We start from the raw sequence: 20,444 nt of genomic DNA on the forward strand, positions 1-20,444 counted from the left end.
TGGGATTTGGTAAGGGGCCCACAAGACCTCAAGTAACTGTCTAAAACCAGCTGCATTAATAGTGGATATTGGACGCAGATCTAATACTAGCATAGTCGCCATTTTCGTCTGTGATCCACTTTGCGACTGGGTGACAACTGTTATACTTGCTTCCTCTTGCAAAGGTTTGTTTAACAGTCAATTGTTGTAAGCTACTAGTAGTCCTCTTCTTGGTCTGCTTCTGGGTTGAAGATCCACCCCAAGCAGCAGGAGCAGCAGCAGTGAGCCTAACGCTCAAGGATTCTTCTGAGCAGTCCTGGATAGGAGGAGTCATCTCGCCTTAGAAACTTGGATGCAGGACTACGAACACTTGTGAGGATATTGATGATGAAGGTGTTGGGGGTGTGGATGCAGGTGGTGAGGTGGTGGAGAGGACTCTGTAATACTAAATGAGACTTACCTAAGATTCAGCACCCCTCCTTATCCATTAACATTAAGTATTATAGTATAACTAATTGAATTCAGTTTTAGGTAGAATTATCCTTCCACAGTTGTATTAAAGTAATTTTATCGTTTTCAAATAAGCATTGCCCAATCAATTGTATGTGTTTCCAAAGCACAAAGTGATTTATTTTAGCAGATGTAAATAGTCAACAATTCACAGATACATTGTCATAATATAAAGAACAGTACAGCACAGCCAATACCAAAAGATACATACATACCACTGCTATCGCATGCGCTCGCTGCGCTAACCACGGGACCCGAAGGACAGTATATCTGCTTAGAATACTGTGTCAGAGTTGACTGAAGGCCAGGGGGGGGGGTGCAGCGATGATTATATACAGTACAGTGTTACACAGTGAACAATAGAGATGACGTAGATTGTTTCTATAGGTCCAGACGTTGGTTGGGTCCAGGGTAAACAGGTCATAGGCTGATTCAATCTAAGGAATCCAAAGGTGGGGGTCGTCTCTCCAGGGGGTCTGCTCCTTTCAAAGGTTTATTCCCTATTATCAATAACTAAAGTATGCAATGTGCGATCTCTTCGCCGACTGCATCGGACAGCTGCTGATGAATAGGGGATCAATATGATATCAGGCATGACACCTTTCCTATAACCTTAACCTTTAATAACACAAAAAAATGTACATATAATCATATTATATAAACTAATAATAAACCAAATACTATCTGCTCATAAATTACAGTGTAACGGAACCAATATGAATATGAATTATATAGATAACTAAATGTTGCAATGTGAGTGTGTGCGTGCATATTTTACCGTGCGCTCGCACCACGCCACGTGTTACGTGGCGTACGGATCGCAGTCGCATGGCTAAACAATATTAAACCAATATACTTTCGTTCATCCAATTATATGACTTTGACAGTCCACCCTTTGATAGTATAATAAACTATCACCCTAAAGATGTTATATGCAGGATCTCAGTACCACATTTCATTGTTATGTTATACAAGTCCCCCTTGGTGTATGACCACGCTGTGTGTAGATCTAAACAAGTTATCATAAGAGAGAGTCTTAATCCTCTAAACGACTTCTTCTTTTACTATAGACCGTACATTTCTGGAGCTTGGAGATAACCTTTTGTATGCCCTTCAAGGGTGCAATAAAACATAATACATTATTTGGAACGGTACAAGGTACAATAGAACATGTATCAGCTATACAGAATACTCTACTACAGTTCTTCAAGTTTAACAGGTTCCTCTGTCCAACGCATGTCTTTAAGCTCAGAATACATTTAAACACTTCATGTTTATCAATAGCATCATCCTATGTCTATCAATAATGTCATATACAATCTCCTTCAGCTTGCGTTAATATACACACTTCTAATAATGTCATCAGTTCTTTTCATCAACACTTGTGGGCGGGCTATTGTCTGTTCATTCTTCCCAGTCTCCCGATACTCAGATTTAACAGTGATCGGCTTGCAAAGCATTGGGAGACTTCAGACTAAGCGACCTAGGTGTCGTACTTTTTCCCCTATTGACCTCCCACCCATAGTTCGGGTACCTCAAAAATATTTAGTGGGAAGAGAACTAGTCCAACTTGATATAATCACTGAGGTATGTGAGAGCACGCCCAGCACTTTGTTTGGTCTAAAACCTTACCCTCCCAAGAATGATAATCATTCTCAAGGATGCCTGCTCAAGTCCGAATATTACTGGACTGGCATCGCTGGGTGTAACTCTTTCTTTTTTTTTTTTTATAATTTTTTATTTTCAGTGGTCAATCAAGAAAATACAGACAGCAAAACGATAACACTGTGTAGCATGCACAGTAAAATCACAACAGTTATTGTGGTGTATCGCATATTAGGAAACCTTTAGACAAAAATGACCGGTTTTTACATTTTGAAAGAGTAATATAAAATGGGTGTAGGAACAAAATGGATTGTGGGGGAGGGGTGAGGGGGGTAGGACCACAAAGATAAGCACTGTAAGTATTTAGAGGATAACTAGGGTGTGTTGAGCCTATAGCAGAGGGGGACATATGTGTCGGGAAGAGTTAGGGTCATCGCACATGGGTCAGGTCGGAGGACGTGGAGCGTTGAGGGGGGAAGGTGTGTTCCACGGCTAGCCATGGAGCCCAGACTTGACTGAAGACGTGGCCTCTATCGTGGAGGTAGTACGTAATCTCCTCCATAGCGGCCACGTGCCAAATCTGCTTCTTGAGAGCCAAAAGGGATGGAGGTGAGGTCTTTTTCCAATTAAGGGCTATGAGTGATTTGGCTGCTGTCAGGATGTGGGCAGTTAATTTCTTGGAGAATTTGTCCAGGTCTTGGGGAGGGTAACATAAAAGAAATATCCAGGGATCTTTCGGGATAGGAGCTTCAAAAAGGGTATTTAGGAAACTATGGACTGAATCCCAGAAGGTGGTGATAATCGGGCAAGACCACCAAATATGAAACATCGTACCCCTTTGGCCACAGTCCCGCCAACAGCAGGGCGAGGAAGAGGGAAACGTTCTATGGAGTCTTGTGGGAGTGTAATACCAACGGTAATAAATTTTGTAAGAGGTTTCCTTGAGTTTAGTTGATATAGAGCATTTAGCTATCCCCAGTCTCATGTCCTCCTAAGCCTCTTCATCCGGGGGAGGACCAAGGTCCTTTTCCCACTCGTCTTCATGAGGGTTTGGAGAGGGAAGGGCAGAAGTGAGAAGAATGCTATATATTTGAGAAATCATGCCCTTGTCCAAGGGATGTTTTCTACAAAGAGATTCAAATGGAGTAAGGTCCCTAAGAACATAGGTTGGTGGCAGGGATCGCAAGAAATGATTAATTTGGAAGAATTCAAAGGGGCTGAGGATTTGGGACGGGGATTGGGGTTGGAGATCCGCTAGCGAAAGCCAGCGGCCCTGTTTGGAAAAATCTACTGGAAATTTAAGCCCTGCACGAGACCAGTTACGGTGGGTTGTAGAGGCAGATCCGGAAGGGAACACCGGGTTATTCCAGATGGGGGTTAAAGGAGATATTGCAGTTGAAAGTTTTAGTTTGAAGGAGTTGGAGTCCCAGAGCATAGCATCAAATTTGATAGAAGGCAGTGCTCTAACAGCAGGGGGGGACGGGCGGGAGATACACCCCAGAGAGATCGGGCAGGGTTAGATGGGCCGATTCTATATCAAGCCATGCAGTGGAGCCAGAGGGAGCGTAGGAGGCAACGATTTGCAAAAGGTGGGATGCCAAGTAGTATAAGTTGATGTCGGGAAGGCCTCTTCCTCCAGGGATTGGTCGTTTTAAGATATTGGATGAGACTCTAGGAGGTCTATGGTTCCAAATAAAGCGGGTGAGGGCCTTCTGGATGTTGGCAAGGAAAGAGGCAGGGACAGCTACCAGAAGGGTTTGGAAGAGGTACAGCCATTTGGGGAGTATGTTCATTTTGACAGCTATGATCCTGCCCAGCCACGAAATAATAAGGCGGTTCCAGGAGGTCAGGTCTGATTGCGTCTTGGAGAAAACGGGTAGGAAATTCTCACGAAAGAGGAGGTCATAGCGAGAAGTGAGGAAAACTCCCAGGTATTTGATCTTCCTGTTCTGCCATTTGAAATTAAAGTTAGCCCGGAGGAGCTCGGTATCCCGAGGAGAAACGTGAAGCAGCATGGCCTCTGACTTGGTGTAGTTTATCTTATAGCCCGAAACATCGCTGTAGTTCTGAAGGATGGCATATAGGTTTTGCAAGGAGATCCCCGGTTGGGTAAGTGATAGGAGGATATCGTCTGCAAAGAGTGAGATCTTAGAGTTCGTATTACCCACCTTGACACCCTGTATGCTAGGATTAGACCTAATTTGGGAAGCCAGAGGTTCAATTATCAGAGCAAATATCAGAGGGGAAAGGGGGCAACCCTGTCGTGTTCCATTTAGAATGGAGAATGATTCTGAGGGAGTGCCATTAAGCAGGACTTTAGCAGTAGGGGTGGTGTATAATGCTAGGACGCCAGTGAGGAAGTCGCCAGCGAAGCCGAACGACTCAAGAGCTGCTTTCATAAAGTCCCAAGAGATCCTGTCAAATGCTTTTTCAGCATCCAGAGAGAGCATAATAGTTGGGGATCTCCTGGAATTTGTAATATGGATGATGTCAATGGCACGTCTGGTATTGTCCCTCGCCTGGCGTCCCGGGATAAACCCTACTTGGTCATACTGGATCAGAGAAGGTAGGAAGGCATTCAGACGGTTTGCTACGATTTTGGCATAAATTTTCAAATCGAGATTGAGGAGAGAGATTGGCCTGTAGCTAGCACAGTGCAGCGGGTCTTTACCGTCTTTAGGGATAACTACAATTTTGGCCTCCAGCATCTCTGATGGGAGAGGGTCACCTTGGAGAGTGTTGTTATAAAGGGATTTGAGATGAGGGGCCAACAAATCAGAAAATTTCTTGTAGTATGCGGCCGTGAAGCCGTCAGGGCCTGGGGATTTACCACTTTTTTGTCCCTTGATGGCTTGATGGATCTCGTCTGTCGAGATCTCTTCATTGAGAAGTGAAAGGGCTTGGTGGGATAATTTAGGTAGCCTGGCTTTGGCAAGAAAGTCAGTGATCAGGGTGGAGGGGGTTTTCAGTGTTGGGGAGGAAGCGGGAGCCGGGAGGTTATAAAGAGCAGTGTAAAAATGTTGAAATGCTGACCTGATATCTGCTGGATCGTTAGTTAACTGGTTATGTGAATCATGGATAGCAATAATATTTCTATGAGTTCTAGCTGTACGCAGCCGTGATGCAAGAATTTTGTCAGCTTTGTCTCCTTTTTCATAAAAAGTCTGACTGAGCCATTTAAGGCGTGTGGCCGCTTGTTTAGAGAGAAGGAGGTTTAGTTTGGCTTTGGTTTCCCGGAGGGCTGTCAGGTTTGCGGGATCAGGGGTTGCTTTGTGCTGGGCTTCCAGGGTTTGAAGTTTTTATGGAGAGCTCATTGGTTCGGGTGAGGTATTCTTTTTTGTGTCTGGAGGCCATGCTGATCAAGTGTCCCCTCAAGACCGCTTTGTGCGCAGTCCATAAGGTGGCTTTGGAGACTTCTGGAATATCATTTAGCTCAAAGTAGTCCTCCAGTCTAGTCCTAATCTGAGATACTATATTCGTATTGTGAAGAAGGGAGTCATTAAGACGCCAGGTCATTGGGCGAGGTCGGGGTAGGAGGTCAGAGATGTCAATTGTAAAAGGGGCATGGTCAGACCAAGTCAATGGGTTGATCTGGACCGCCTGGAGGTTTAGGGCCAAATCAGGGCTGAGCAGGATCATATCTATACGGGAGTATGAGCCATGGGGTGAAGAATAAAATGTGTAATCGCGTGTAGTCGGCTCCTTCACTCTCCAGGAGTCATATAGAAGCTGGGATTTCATGAGACTGAGGAGGGATTTAGTGGATTGTGGGTCTGCTGAGAGCGGAACAGCGGCCACCGGGGCAGAACGGTCGATGGTGGTGTTCAGAACAGTGTTGAAGTCGCCCGCTACAATAAGATCCCCCTGTCTAAAACGAGTCAATAAGGAATCTAGTTTGGTGAAGAAGCGGTGTTGGTGTTGGTTAGGGGCATAAACGTTTACTAGTGTACAGAGCTTGTTGTTTAGCTTACCTATCAGAATGAGATAACGTCCGTCTTTGTCAGCGAGAGAATTGTTAAGCTCAAACGTGAGGTGACGTGCCAGTAAGATCGAGACCCCCCGTTTTTTAGCTGAGTGATCACAGGCATGGTATGAGTCGGGATATAATTTAGAGCGGAGTTCGGGGTGAGAGTCATGTAGAAAGTGAGTCTCCTGTATGAAAATTAGGTCTCCCCTATGATATTTAAGGGTCACGTGAAGTTTACTTCGTTTCTGGGGACTATTTAACCCTTTTACATTAAGGGAAAGGACCCTAAGACCCATGTGCGATGAGAGAGAGGAAGATAAAATGAGAGCAAGAGATGAAAGGGTAAGGTGGGAGATCTGAGTAAACCTGACGTGGAATCTGAGTGGTTCTTGGGGCACATATAGTGGAGAATGGAGCAAAAAAGATCCTTAGCTTATTGTGGTCTATTTTAGTAAGGAAGGGGGCCGGGAGAAGGGGACGAAGGGAGGGTGGAGGGAGGTGGTCACACGGCGGAATAGGCCGGGACCTGTGGTGCCGACATTGGGAAGGGAGGCTATGAGCCAATAAGGCACATAGGTCAGCAAGGGAGCCTAAAGCTCCCGGGGGGAGTGGCAGAACATCCAAAGGATGCATCAGGAGGGTCCAAATAGTGGGGGCGAAGTGCGCACCCTCCTAGGGTTTTGAGATGGGGCGCTGGAAATGAAAGAATAATGAAGTGATGTGCGGAGCAGCCGGGTAGTATGGAGAGGGAAGATAGAAGGGGGAACTTATGGTTAGGGGGTAGTAGAAAGGGGCAGTAATGGGAGATAAGAGGGGGAGAGATGGTGAGGAACAAAGGAATGTATGTAGCATAACACAGTAATACAACCAGTTATTTAAACTATACAGAATTCACTTATATTACATTAACTCGTAATGAACTAAACAACATTGTAGCCTCTGGCGCTCTCCCATCACACCTCCCCAGGGGCATCCGGAATAAAATAGAAAGGATGCCAATTGACCATGTGGGCGTCACGGTGGTGGCCCACATGGTCAATTGGCATCGGAGGCGAAAGAGAGGACGGTGTATCTCTTTTTAACTATGGGGTCGCCACACTTACGGACGTAATGCTACTCAGACAATAGCCCCTCGCACTTTCTCCAAGCTCCAAGGTTTCCAAGTTTTCCTTTACCCCTGAATTTAATAGATTAATTGGCTGGACCGATTATGCTACTAACTTCTCCTCCATCCCCAATACCTCCTTATCATTACCTGAACCAGCCTCTGTCACCTGCTAATAATCAAAAGAATTAACCGTCCTGAGAAGAGAATGAAATGAGAGAACACAAAACAGGAAAAACTACAACTTCATGCTGGACAACTGTCTTAGCCTTTGGCTCAGGTGCTGCTAACTGCATTTCGAGGGCTTCCAGAACAGACTCATGAGTGCCCTTTGACCCTTCTCTGAGTGTTGGCCCCTCTGCAGTGGGTGGAATGGGCACCAGTGTGTCTCTGCTACCCTTGAAGCCGTGATGCTGGTAGCCTACACCTGGTACCTGTCTGTCAAATAACCTGAGCCTAAGAAATTACTGCAAAACAACTTACTCTCCCGATCCAACATCCTGACAGTTAGTGTGACCTTTCAGGAAACAGTGTTTTGGACGTTCTTGGTTGCTGTCTCACTATTTACCTTCTCTCAAGGTCTAACCTAGCCTCTCAGTTACAATCTCATCTCAAAGGCGGTCAATAACATTTCAAAATCGTCAGGTTAAGAGGCTACCCAGGAGTGATCTTTTGGTAGCAGGGAAGGACTAGTGGCCGAAGCTATCATTCCCTTCAATCAAGTTCCAACTCTTATTCTATTCAATTCGTTCTACCTAGTACCACTACTTTATGTTCACACTGGTTTATGGCTAATTGAAAGTATGTGATTTGTTACCACTACTCATACATTATACCTCTATTATCAATAACATGAATACCCCTATCATCTATTATAACTCTAGGACTATCACATTGAATAACAAAAGCTTTGAGTATGACACAGTAATACATTAGACACATTTCAATACACCTTTACCCAGACATTTTTCATTGGTACACCTGTGTATACTCGAGGATCCTGCATAGTAGTAATTGGATGACGTGTATTTGTTTTACCTGGAGGAAAACCCATCAGCAGGAGGGATATGGGATGGCTCTATTGGTATCATTTTCCTGACATTCTCTTAATCAAGATAGGACGTTGCCGTCCTACTAGCTTGAGACTAAATATCTGGTGCACCCCAATATACTCTTACCAGCTTGCACATACCTTCTGTACCCAGCTGAGCCAGACCATTTGCTGCCTCCTCTGGGACTGGGAGATACACTCTGGGAGCTTCTGGTCTACCTTGTCCATCTTTCCAGAGTCCACCAGACTCCTCACCACATCTCTTCACCTTCCAGACAGTTTATTCCTCAGGTAACACAAATCTTTATATATTAACCAATATGTGTATGTGTGCATGTTTTTGTGTGTGTGTTCTCATTTTAAAACTAAAACAATACAACGAAAAACAAAACAAAACATTGATTTGTTAGCTGTCAGATAAAACCCTGCTGTCTATTTGACAGCTATGTTCGCCCTGGTGTGACAGCCATGTATGGTCGTGTGTGTAAGTGTGGACTTTACTAGCAGCTACTTCAGTTGGTAACTGTGTCACTGTATAATGTCCTCTATGTAGTGTCCTAATCATGTGCTGGTATTGCTAAAAAACGATTTCTCAGTCACCTCAACATCGCCCCCTAGACTAGAAAAATGCTGAAGACCAATGTATATCAATCGATTTTCCCTCTGCCAACTCACATGTCATTCTCCGTACCTCATATTCAGCTACTTGACTAAGTGAGAAAGACAAAGGGGTCTATTTCTATAACACTTTCTTCAAATATAACAGTACTCAGTACATGTCTGTCTAACAGTAAAAAATATAAAACATGAAAATTCTACATTTTCTAGGGCTTCACATTATGTCGTATCTTGTGGTACAAATCCTACTCCAATGTTCTATACAGAGATGCATATCTGTATGCTTAACCTCTAGCATTCTTCTGTCCTCCTGTCCTCCCCACCCTTTGTGCATCCATATAAAGGCACATTTTTGTACAGGAGGCACGAACCAAAACAAAAAAACCCCCAAAAAACCGAAACAGATATGCAATCTTTAAAACATGAATCGTATTTCCACAACAGAACCTTTCTGCTTAAAATCAGCAGTTTCTATACGCATGAAAACAAAACCCCTGACTGTTTCTGTGACTCATGTCAAACTAGTGAGTGTATCCCTGAACTTGTCTTATGTAAAAAATAAAAAAATAAAATATGTCTTAGCCCCATTGATGAGACTGTGTCTGTTTTTATCTCTTACCAGAGCAGAGAGAGAGAAAGAGAGAGAGAGAAAGAGAGAGAGAGAGAAAGAGACTAGCATGGATGTAAAGAATGAGGAATAAGAAAGCAATGAATAATAGGAATACCAAGATTTGAATACAAAGCTTTGAAAACAAACGTACATGCAGAAAGGGAGATTTTACAGCAAAAAAAATGACAGCTGGATTGGACTCTATGGGGAAATGACTGAATTCATTCCACTGCTCCCCTTAGCTATTTGCTAACTATGACCCCTCCCCATACTTGACTAGGGGGTCTAAACCGTGCAATCCAGTGTCGTCCGTCATTTGTTCATTAAGAACTCGGTATCACATTGACTACATACCTTTTCAAAGGACTTTCCTAACTTATGATAGAGAAATGTAAAAATTAACTGTTGATGACTCATCTGAGATACATAAAACGATATTTTGGAGCAAAGTGTGTACATATTTCATTGTTGGATAATGATTCTCAGCCAGACAAATTATCATGAGACACTACAGCTTAAAACAAAGAGTGTTCCAATTGTCCATTGTTAATTAGTCTTTCAAGAGTTATCTTTCTATTTCTCTACCTCACCCCTTTAAACACTAAGGGCTAGATTTCTTTTGTCTACCTTTATCTGTGAAGAAAAGACACGATAGTTATCTTTAAACAACAAACAAACTAAACATTCTCATTCTTTACCATCGGCCAGCGATTTAGGAAAGCAAACATGTGACAACATAAAACAAACAAACAAAATAAACAAAGATTACCTTTTAAATAAGTTTCTTTCTACACTTTGCACATTAAAACTTACCACAGTTTTAACCTTTACCTTGTCTAGTTGTAGGATTACAGGTCTGACCTGTACTCTAGAGTTGGCTATAATTCTCCCCCAAAGTATTAGTTGTTACAGAGTGTGCAATCAATTGTAGGGGAACCTCTGAGAGAAGTGTACACCTCCTTTGTGGATGTCTATGTGATTTCCAACCCAGGTATCCATTCTTCTCTCTACACAGTTCCTACTCATGTGTCCCTTCTTACGGCAGTAGAAACACGTCCCTGTCATGTCTGCACAATATTTTGCTAGGTGTCCTATTTTATTGCATTGAAAACACTTCCTCAACTCATGTTGTTTCTCTTCCTTTTTACAATCTCTCCTAATGTGTTCTTCTTCTCTGCAATTGTAACATCTCACTATTCTGGGTTTCCTGTTATGTGGGTTGTATGTTGGTGGTCGTGTGTGCAGTCCCTCTAGTGCTGGGATACTTACCATCATTACCCTATCACTTAGTGTCTCTTTCTGTTTATTTATACTTTTATCATGTCCTATAACTGACTGCCTGAGAGCACTTACAGTGATTCCTTTCCAGTTTGGTAATGAAGTTTGCACCCTTCTTTTCAAGTTTTCCCTGAGGCCATCCATTAGAACTGAAATAGCAACCTCCCTGTAGTATACATTATCTTTTATGTCTGATACCCCAGTATATTTGGCCATCTCTATCAGAGCCCTGCAAAAATAGTCTGTTGCATTTTCACTATCCTCTTGCTTGATAGTAAAAATTTTACTCCAGTCCACTATCACTGGAAAATATATGACCAACTGTGTGATTATATGTCTAATTTTGTCCTGATTATCATCCTCGGTTAAGGATTAATCCTCCTCCAACATACAATCCTTAATGAACGTTTGTATATCAGTATTAAGAGGAAGACAGGTCTTCAATAATATTTGCCAATAGTTATTAGTTGGCTCGTACACATTACCATAATATCTAATAAACTGCTGACATTTGGTCAAATCTTTCCTAGGATCAGGGAAATCAGACAAAATTGAAAATGTTTCAGACCTAGTGCATGGATTATGCTTTGCTACATGTTTTAAGGGAACATCACCATCTCTGTCCGCTTTCCCGTTGGGAACTGTTGTAGTGCAGACAGGATGGAAGTCTACCAAATCACTATAACTAGTTGCTTAAATTGCTGCTTCAGTACAATGGATGTCTTCCCCTGTGTTAGCCCTTACATTATTCTCACCACTTTCAGCCGCTGCCCCTGCTGGTGGGATCATTCCTTTTCTTTGTCCTGAAACATTACTTTTAACATTACTTAAAACAACATACAAGTTACTAGTTACAGTTTTCACATTTTTGGTATTGGCTGTACTATCCGCCCCGACCGAATTTGTCAGGGGCGTGTTTGCGCTCAGTTCGCCACGCTTTGCAACGCACACTTCTGGAATACTTGTTTCCGGTACGCTTACTTACGCTGAACACGTGTTTTTTGCCACACTCACTTCCGCTGTGCATTCGCTGCTCTGCCACGTGTTACCTTCCATTTGCCACAATTTTAAACAATCATTATGTACATTTCTCACTTTCGTTGACTTAATCAACCGTACTTTATCTTTTACGTTATTTAGTACCTCTGCATTAAAGCTCCCTATTGTTGGGAAAGGCCTATCACAATCTTTGGTCATTTCAACCCACGTGTCACAATACACAGTTGCATATGCACCATATTTTTTACACATGAAAAATCTCGCTGACTCAATAATGCCTTCTTTAGGCAGTACATTGGCCATCTCTAGCGTATGCTTAGCACCCATGTTGAACAATACCTTCAGCACGGGACACAGACACACCGCAATGATCTGTTCTTTCCGGCCAACAGTACTCTTTTATGTGGAACACAAATACATCGCAATGCTCTGTTCCTTCCACCAAATAATACTCTGTTGCTACAATCACCGCTAGAGATCTCTATTGCTCGGTGGACGTATTTCCATTAGTCGCGTCCACTCGCTTCTTTCTCGCACCAGACGAGGACCCCTAATACAGAAATATCACTGTGGGCCCCAAGGGCTATCAGCTCCTCGATACCCTGGCTCACCACAAAATCTGTTGAGTTTATTATCGCTGGGAGCGCAAGTTCATAAAATCAACCTGCCTGTCCAGTATAATTCCTCCTAGCTGCTTCACCAATTCGCACTGATGGTTGTCGTGCGGTTAGATCGCACAGCCTACTAATACTAGTTATTAGCAAACCTTGCGATCTATTGGTAGCGCTTTGCGAAAACCACGTTTTCGCATTCGGTATACCTGCCCTGTATACCGTCCTTCAGTTGGGCAATCCGCCTCGTCAGACAGCAACTGAGCACAATGAATAATAAACAGTGTATCTACGTTACAAAATCACACACTATACACCTTTTCTGTGCAGAAAATTAAAAGTTCCCAACAATAGTAATAATGTCTCAGAGGCTTTCACAAGTAATTATACTATGCATATAATAACTATGGCAATATTAGCGGAAGTTCACATACGCAAGGCAGGAAGTACACATACACTATGCAATGCAATACACTTTAAAACGTAAAACGACAATAAAAAGAAACATTTTTCTTTCTTGTCCCTAGATTCTAGTTAGCGTTCCTTCAGTTTACGCAACTGCGGACATTCGGCTTCTCAACACAAAATGAACAACAGGTTTTTAACACATTGCATTCTTTCCCGTATGAGACGCGTCCGTCAATATCCACCCTTTGTTGAGCAAATGAAATCCGCAAGCGTTGCGTACTTTCAGATAACGTAACCTCCTAAACTCACGAGCCCCCAAATTATTAAAGTAATTTTATCGTTTTCAAATAAGCATTGCCCAATCAATTGTATGTGTTTCCAAAGCACAAAGTGATTTATTTTAGCAGATGTAAATAGTCAACAATTCACAGATACATTGTCATAATATAAAGAACAGTACAGTACAGCACAGCCAATACCAAAAGATACATACATACCACTGCTATCGCATGCGCTTGCTGCACTAACCACGGAACCCGATGGACAGTATATTTGCTTAGAATACTGTGTCAGAGTTGACTGAGGGCCAGGGGGTGGGGGTGCAGCTATGATTATATACAGTACAGTGTTACACAGTGAACAATAGTGGCCTAGTGGTTAGCACATCTGCCTCACAGCACTGGGGTCATGAGTTCGATTCCCGACCATGGCCTTATCTGTGTGGAGTTTGTATGTTCTCCCTGTGTTTGCGTGGGTTTCCTCCGGGTGCTCCGGTTTCCTCCCACACTCCAAAAACATACTGGTAGGTTAATTGGCTGCAATCAAAAATTGACCCTAGTCTCTGTCTGTCTCCCTCTCTGTCTGTCTTTGTGTGAGTGTGTGTATATATTAGGGAATTTAGACTGTAAGCTCCAATGGGGCAGGGACTGATGTGAATGAGTTCTCTGTACAGCGCTGCGGAATTAGTGGCGCTATATAAATAAATGATGATGATGATGATGATGATGACGTAGATTGTTTCTATAGGTCCAGACGTTGGGTGGGTCCAGGGTAAACAGGTCATAGGCTGATTCAATCTAAGGAATCCAAAGGTGGGGGTCATCTCTCCAGGGGGTCTGCTCCTTTCATCTCCAGCATCATACAAAGGTTTATTCCCTAATACCAATAACTAAAGTATGCAATGTGCGATCTCTTCGCCGACTGCACCAGACAGCTGCTGATGAATAGGGGATCAATATGATATCAGGCATGATACCTTTCCTATAACCTAAACCTTTAATAACACAAAAAATGTACATATAATCATATTATATAAACTAATAATGAACCAAATACTATCTGCTCATAAATTACAGTGTAACCGAACCAATATGAATATGAATTATATAGATAACTAAATGTTGTAATGTGAGTGTGTGCGTGCGTATTTTACCGTGCGATCGCACCACGCCACGTGTTACATGGCGTACAGATCGCAGTCGCATGGCTAAACAATATTAAACCAATATACTTTCGTTCATCCAATTATACGACTTCGACAGTTGTTTCTCTAATTAAGTCAATGTTACGCTGGGCACACACTACAGGTTTTTCATCCAATTATCCTTCTGATCACACAATAAATGACCATTTGGTAAGATATTGAATTAGTGTGTACGCTCCTATGATCATGTTTTATCATACCAAAGCACATTATATTGTTTGATTAGGGTTTGTAAACTTACTAAAAATAATGATGGAATGATGTCAGGCAAGTTCTGAAGTGTGTATGCACTCACAACCAGCACTGTAGGCAGATCTCTATAGAATGTGCAGAGTCATGATTTTTTCAGCAGATGGTTATGGAGGAAGAGCACAGATCTGAGGGTAAATCATGTAGGTGTGTACACATAAATCTGCATGCTCATCAGGACTTTCATTCGTTGGTAAAGTCGTTAATAAAATCGCATCTGCAGTAAGTTTCTGTAGTGTGTAACCAGTCTTTCTTAATCTCCTCTCAAACCAAACCAGCTGTGTGCTGAATAGCATTGGGGGCTCATACTGGGTCCCTTTGTGGGGTTACTGCTAGTGTAATGTATGAAAAACATTTGTGGAACTACAAGCCTTTTCAGCCATTGACTGATTGGGCATGTTAGCACTTTACGATTTTCTCACTCAAAACCATTGCCCTAGCATCCACTGCCCTAAGACTGCCAGGAAGAGTCCCAGAGCTATTTAGCACAGGGCTGATTTGCCCTGTGTTTGTTTGTTTTCTTTTTTTCGGATGCCTACTTTCCCCTAGGAATTCCACCCCCGTGCCGATCAGTCTGGGGCTGGTATTACATTATGACAGTGGGACTCCAAGCTGAAGGTATCTTATAGTTTGTAAAACCTGTTTAAACCTGGTGTTAGCTGCTGCCTTTGCAGGGGGACCCGATGCTTGTTGTTCCCCTGCGTTGGTAGTGTTCAGCCAAAGCTATAGCACTGGTGCTGGTTTCATATTTAGGGGATGTGGATTTTTTGATTTTTTTCCCCCCCAACATTTTATTTAACTATAATATCTTTTAAAACTGCAGTGTCTTTACTCGAGCCCCATCAGTGTATCATGATTCATCCGCATATTTACAATGTATTTTGAGTTGCATGTATCTTGACATATGTCAAACTCAAAAGACACATTAGGCCGTAAGTTTTCCTTACTGGCCACAAAACTGCGGCCTACAGTATTGGTATTGACTGCTGAAATGGTGGAGTCCTGGTCAAGTTCTCAGGCTAATATCCCTAAAGGATTTTCTTGGCTTTGTCCATTACCACATTAAGTGTAATTATTTGAAGTGAATAGTTTACGAAAGAAATACAGCACTGTGTGTGTGCACGCGCACTATATAAATTTCCAGTATAGATTTATATTTTTACTATATATCTTGCTATAAGGCAAAATGTGTGTGTACTCTTTCCCTAGATTACGGTTTTAGGAACGCCTGCTGAGGAAGATGGTGGTGGAAAAGTCGATCTTATAAAGGCAAGAGCTTTTGAAGATATGGATGTTGTGTTTATGGCTCATCCTGCCCAGGATGATGCAGCCTATCTGCCAGATATTGCTGTACATGAGTAAGTAGCACAAAAAAAATCATAACACAGCTAAAGTAATATCATAATACATTAATATTTTGCTAAATTTCAATATTTACTTATGTGCCCAAGGGGGGTGGGGTACGATTGTGCTATTAAGGGGGCAATGTGAGGATCCAGCGGCTGTATTATGTTTTTTTGCAAGGGTTGTACATTATACAGGCGCTGGGTACTCGCATTGCCCCCTTAATAGCAGCAATGTAACTCTAGCCATTTGAAGTGACGTAAATCTCAGTGCCTGTATGTTCCTTCATTGGAATTCTTCTATGTTACTTTTCCTGCAAGTCTGATTTACTCCATGTCAGTAATTAGAGCAGTTGGAATGCTTCTATATCACAATTTAAAGAAGTCTGATTTCCTCCGTTTCGGTAATTATAGCAGGGTATGTTGATGTCGTTCCCACTGTTGTCGCAATTATGCTGTTCGGAAAAATGACTATCACCACCCAAGGGGTCTGTTTCTCATAGTAAGAGAAATTAAGATAATAAGTATCAACCACTGGTTTGTCAACAACATATTTCTCTCATTGAAAGTGGAGTTAATCAAAATTTCTAACAGATCTAAGGACCATAAATACCTTTAGCAGTCATTAATGAGTAGACCATGGCTTAGTTAATTTTACACCATGCCTTTCATGAATTTTTGATCTCCCCTTTCCCCTCCAAACACCTACTGATTTGCAACTTTCAGTGCCAGTAATGCTGTATTAAATTCTGGGAAGAATGTTCCTTATTAATAGACATTGGTAATTGTTGCCATTGCTTGTTTCTAGAGACTTTCCAAACCATATATGAAAAAAAATCCCCTCTTTGTAGCTCAGTAGATATATTCCAGTACAAATAATATTTAATTATGTGTCTTTAAATCATTTGCTTGGGGAAACTACTAACAGCACACAAGGACAATATAGATGAGTAAACATATCAAAATAAATGAACTCATTTTTAATTTCACTAACTTGTACGTAACTAGAGAAATAAGTATCATTTTCCCACTTAAACAACATTGTCATAATTCTCTTATTGACATCTTGTACCCTAGAGAATCAAATACCTATTATTCATGTTATTGTACTACAAGGCATCCAAATGCTTTACCTAAGCTTGGTGTAACAGAAATAGAATCTAATGGGCATGTGTTTCCTATGTTCTTTCTGTGCAGCTGCCTTGTGGCACAGCCGTCATTTACCTAATAGATTGGTGGGTCTTCAACAGGGGCAGGCTGGGCTGGGGGGCAGGGGGCATCTACCACCCAGGCAAGAACCAAAGTGGGCTACCTTGGACTGGGTCACTGGGCCACCTGCATTTTTTCCTTTAAAATGTTCAGAATAGGCTGCTGAGTCGAGTCTTACCCCCTGGGCTAAAATTTGCCAGCTCTCCCCTGGTCTTCAACCCTTGAGATCCCTGCTGTTATAGAGATGCAGGTGTAACTTCTCAAGGCATAGCTTCTTCACTTGTTCAAAATGAACAATTTTAGGTATTAATCCATGGAAAAAGATCACTTTTATGAATATCACATTCATCATAATATACCTATTCAAAACTGAGATTTCCTTATTGTGGAACTAAATCCCCCAATATCTAAAATTTATTTTTTTTATCATTGGCTACAAATCAGGTTTGATATAGCTACTTAATTGGAATTCACTTTATAAAATTAAATTTTAAAAAATTTAATTTTATAAAATGTAATTTTACAGAATAACTTACATTGTGTGAGACCATTGAGCCTTTATAACTTACTAAAGCATTATGGTAATTCATAACTTTCAAAAAATATAAATTGCTCATTAATAATAGTCTAGAATGAAATATATTGTAACGTTTCCTTTCCATATATTGCATTGACATGGAAATCAGCAATTTCTTATCTTGTAGACCTCTCCAAATATGTAGGTTAAATAAAAAGAAGTATCAAGTAAGTTACTGCCACATTTTTTTTCTTTGAATGACCTACTATTAACAGCATACAATTGTAAGGGCTCTCTCCCACTGGCATTTAAATATTGCACCTAACATTCAACTTCATGTGAAATAAAATCTATGTGTCCATACCAATCATACACCTCCATCTATGTGTATTTACATTGTGGCATAGTTTTTGGAAAGATACTAGCTCCATTTCAACGCACTTGAAAAAGGTCATTCTTTCCCTTTAGGAGCCTTGTGTACATACCCACCAGGGTTTCACAGTAGCGGTTACGCCAGAGCTGTGCTGTATTTTTCCCAATCATGTGAGTGGTCCTTTCATTCCAATTGGCAATTATTTTCAATGGAGTTTTGCTCTATTGTGGAAAACATGATGAAATGAATGAGCCTTTGACATGAATGGCACTTCACAACATTGTTATTTTTTTTTTATTTTTTTTTACCCCCACATCGATAGTCAATTCGTCTCTAGTGATCAAAGCAGGCATTCTCTGGGACTCCCTCATCGCCTGCCAATCACATTGTGGCTAGCATCAAAAAAACACTTATGCTTAGGTGAGTGGCCAAGGGGAGTCCTGGTCTGTTCTGTACACGATCATTCACTGCAGAACCTTGCGTCATTTCTTTCTTTTTTTTCTTTTCTTTTTATTTCTTCTGTGGGTTACAAGATTTTACCTGTGTATTAAGAATTCCCTTGATTTACAAATTAAGAAAATCTTGCTTGGATTACAAATAAAGAATTCCTGTGAATTTCAAGAAGATCAAAGTGGAATACAAATAAAGAACATTTCACTTTTGATTGAAAATCCAAATCAAAATGGCATCAAATCAAAGTACAGCGACCCATTACTATTGTACTGCAAAGTTGCTGCTTAATTTGTACTATATTTTATTGCATTCCCTTTTTGTGCATAGCTGCTAGTCCTCAGGAGGAAGGGGTCATGGTGTTTTATTGCATCCCCATAGATGCTTCAGCCTGGCATTGACCATCCTGGTTCCTATTATGATTGGGGGACCCCACACAGTTTGTTTACCTAATTAATAGTGGGAATCAATCCAGGATGCCCAGCCCTTGGACAGGTGAGGAATTTGGGAGTAGGGTCTAGGCTGCCTATTTTTATTCATGTATTTATGTATGGAGCTTCCCCACTGAAATTAATGAACTATTGAAATGAATGGTACCACTTGCTTTGGAATATATTCGCAAACGCATGCAAAAGCATCCAGTGAGTATGAACCGCCTGTAAAATGCTTATCCAGACATATGCACAAATACAGAATGCTTGTATACATTTTCGCACATGATATGCTTTTTTTTTTTTAAAGCAAATGCAACACTAGTGAGTAAGAGTCTTTAAGCAACCCTTAATACCTCAGTGTGTTGCACCTTTCTCAAAACCTGACCTGATAGAGGATTTGAAAGTTATTACCTGACAAGATTTTTTTTAACAACTATTTTGGAATGGGTAATTTGGCTTTAATGCCCACTGTTCCAGTGAAATCTATAGCTATTTAATTTTACCATGGCCGAGTAAGCAGTATTGCAGGTCCCACTCATGTTAATAAATACAAATATGCAGGGAGCAGAGTAGAGGTTTGTCCATATACTCTGCAGAACTTGTAGGAAAAATAAATGTAAGCTGTCGGGTGCTTTGAATTCTAGTGTTTTTCCAGATAAAAAAGCACTAGTGCTCATAGCACTCAATCAATGCCAATGCTGTCACATAGAAGCATACTTGCCAACTCTCCCAGAATATCAGGGAGACTCCCGCATTTTGCAAGAGTCTCCCGGACTCCCGGGAGAGTGTGGCAATCTCCCTGATCTGCCCACTTCCTAGTGAAGTGGGCAGAATTTTGTTCAAACGCCGCGATTCACCGGGAAATGACGCGATTTCTGGAGCCCCGCCCCCTACACGACCCCCTCCCTCCCGCAGCTCCCGGAAGCCATCTGAAAAAAGTTGTCAAGTATGATAGAAGTGACTGGGGAGTTCTTCTCCCCTGTTATGCTGGAGTGATTACACTCCAAAAAGGTGTATGCAGCATCTTCAGAGATTAATCATTCCCATGTGACAGTGAGGAGCGTTTCACATTCATGTCAGTCTATTGCCACAAAGCAATTTGATTGCTATAATGCTTGTACTTTTGTATCTTTTGTGTACATGGAGAAGATAGAGTGATGTGAGATTACAGATATGTTTTCAACATCAAGAGAGAAGCACAAACCCTTTTTCTTAATTTTCTTTAAAAACAAAAATTCTTGGGAGTCCTCCCTATGATGTCAGAAGTGTTGTTGCAAGTTTATATTTTCATAAATTTATTCATATTTTACCTTGTTTCAATTTTATTTTTCTTCTGCACTGATCAAATTACAGACAAACAAACAAAAAAGATTGTTAAGCTAATTGCTGGCTTTTATTTCCTAGTGTTATTGTGAAATATCACGGAAAAGCTTCTCATGCAGCTGCATACCCATGGGAAGGAGTTAATGCATTAGATGCTGCTATTCTTGCATACAACAATCTCTCTGTCTTAAGACAGCAAATGAAACCTTCCTGGAGAGTTCATGGTGAGAACTGTACTTAATGATATTTTTTTTCTTTGTGTAATTCTGACGAAAATGGTCCCTGCATAGTTTGTATTTACTTATCTAACTTTAATGTACTT

General features: G+C 41.4%; 1 protein-coding gene across 1 annotated transcript in view; it reads left to right on the forward strand.

Annotated features, from left to right (window-relative positions):
- The window catches only part of PM20D2 (peptidase M20 domain containing 2), a 66,007-nt gene that overhangs the window by 21,510 nt on the left and 24,053 nt on the right, over positions 1–20,444 (forward strand). The window contains exons 2-3 of the mRNA XM_075202766.1: positions 15,683–15,831; positions 20,204–20,346. Of these exons, the coding sequence (XP_075058867.1) occupies positions 15,683–15,831; positions 20,204–20,346 (292 nt within the window). The remainder of the gene's footprint in view (positions 1–15,682; positions 15,832–20,203; positions 20,347–20,444) is intronic.

This window comes from Mixophyes fleayi, chromosome 3 (assembly GCF_038048845.1).
Source record: "Mixophyes fleayi isolate aMixFle1 chromosome 3, aMixFle1.hap1, whole genome shotgun sequence".
Lineage (NCBI taxonomy): Eukaryota > Metazoa > Chordata > Amphibia > Anura > Limnodynastidae > Mixophyes > Mixophyes fleayi.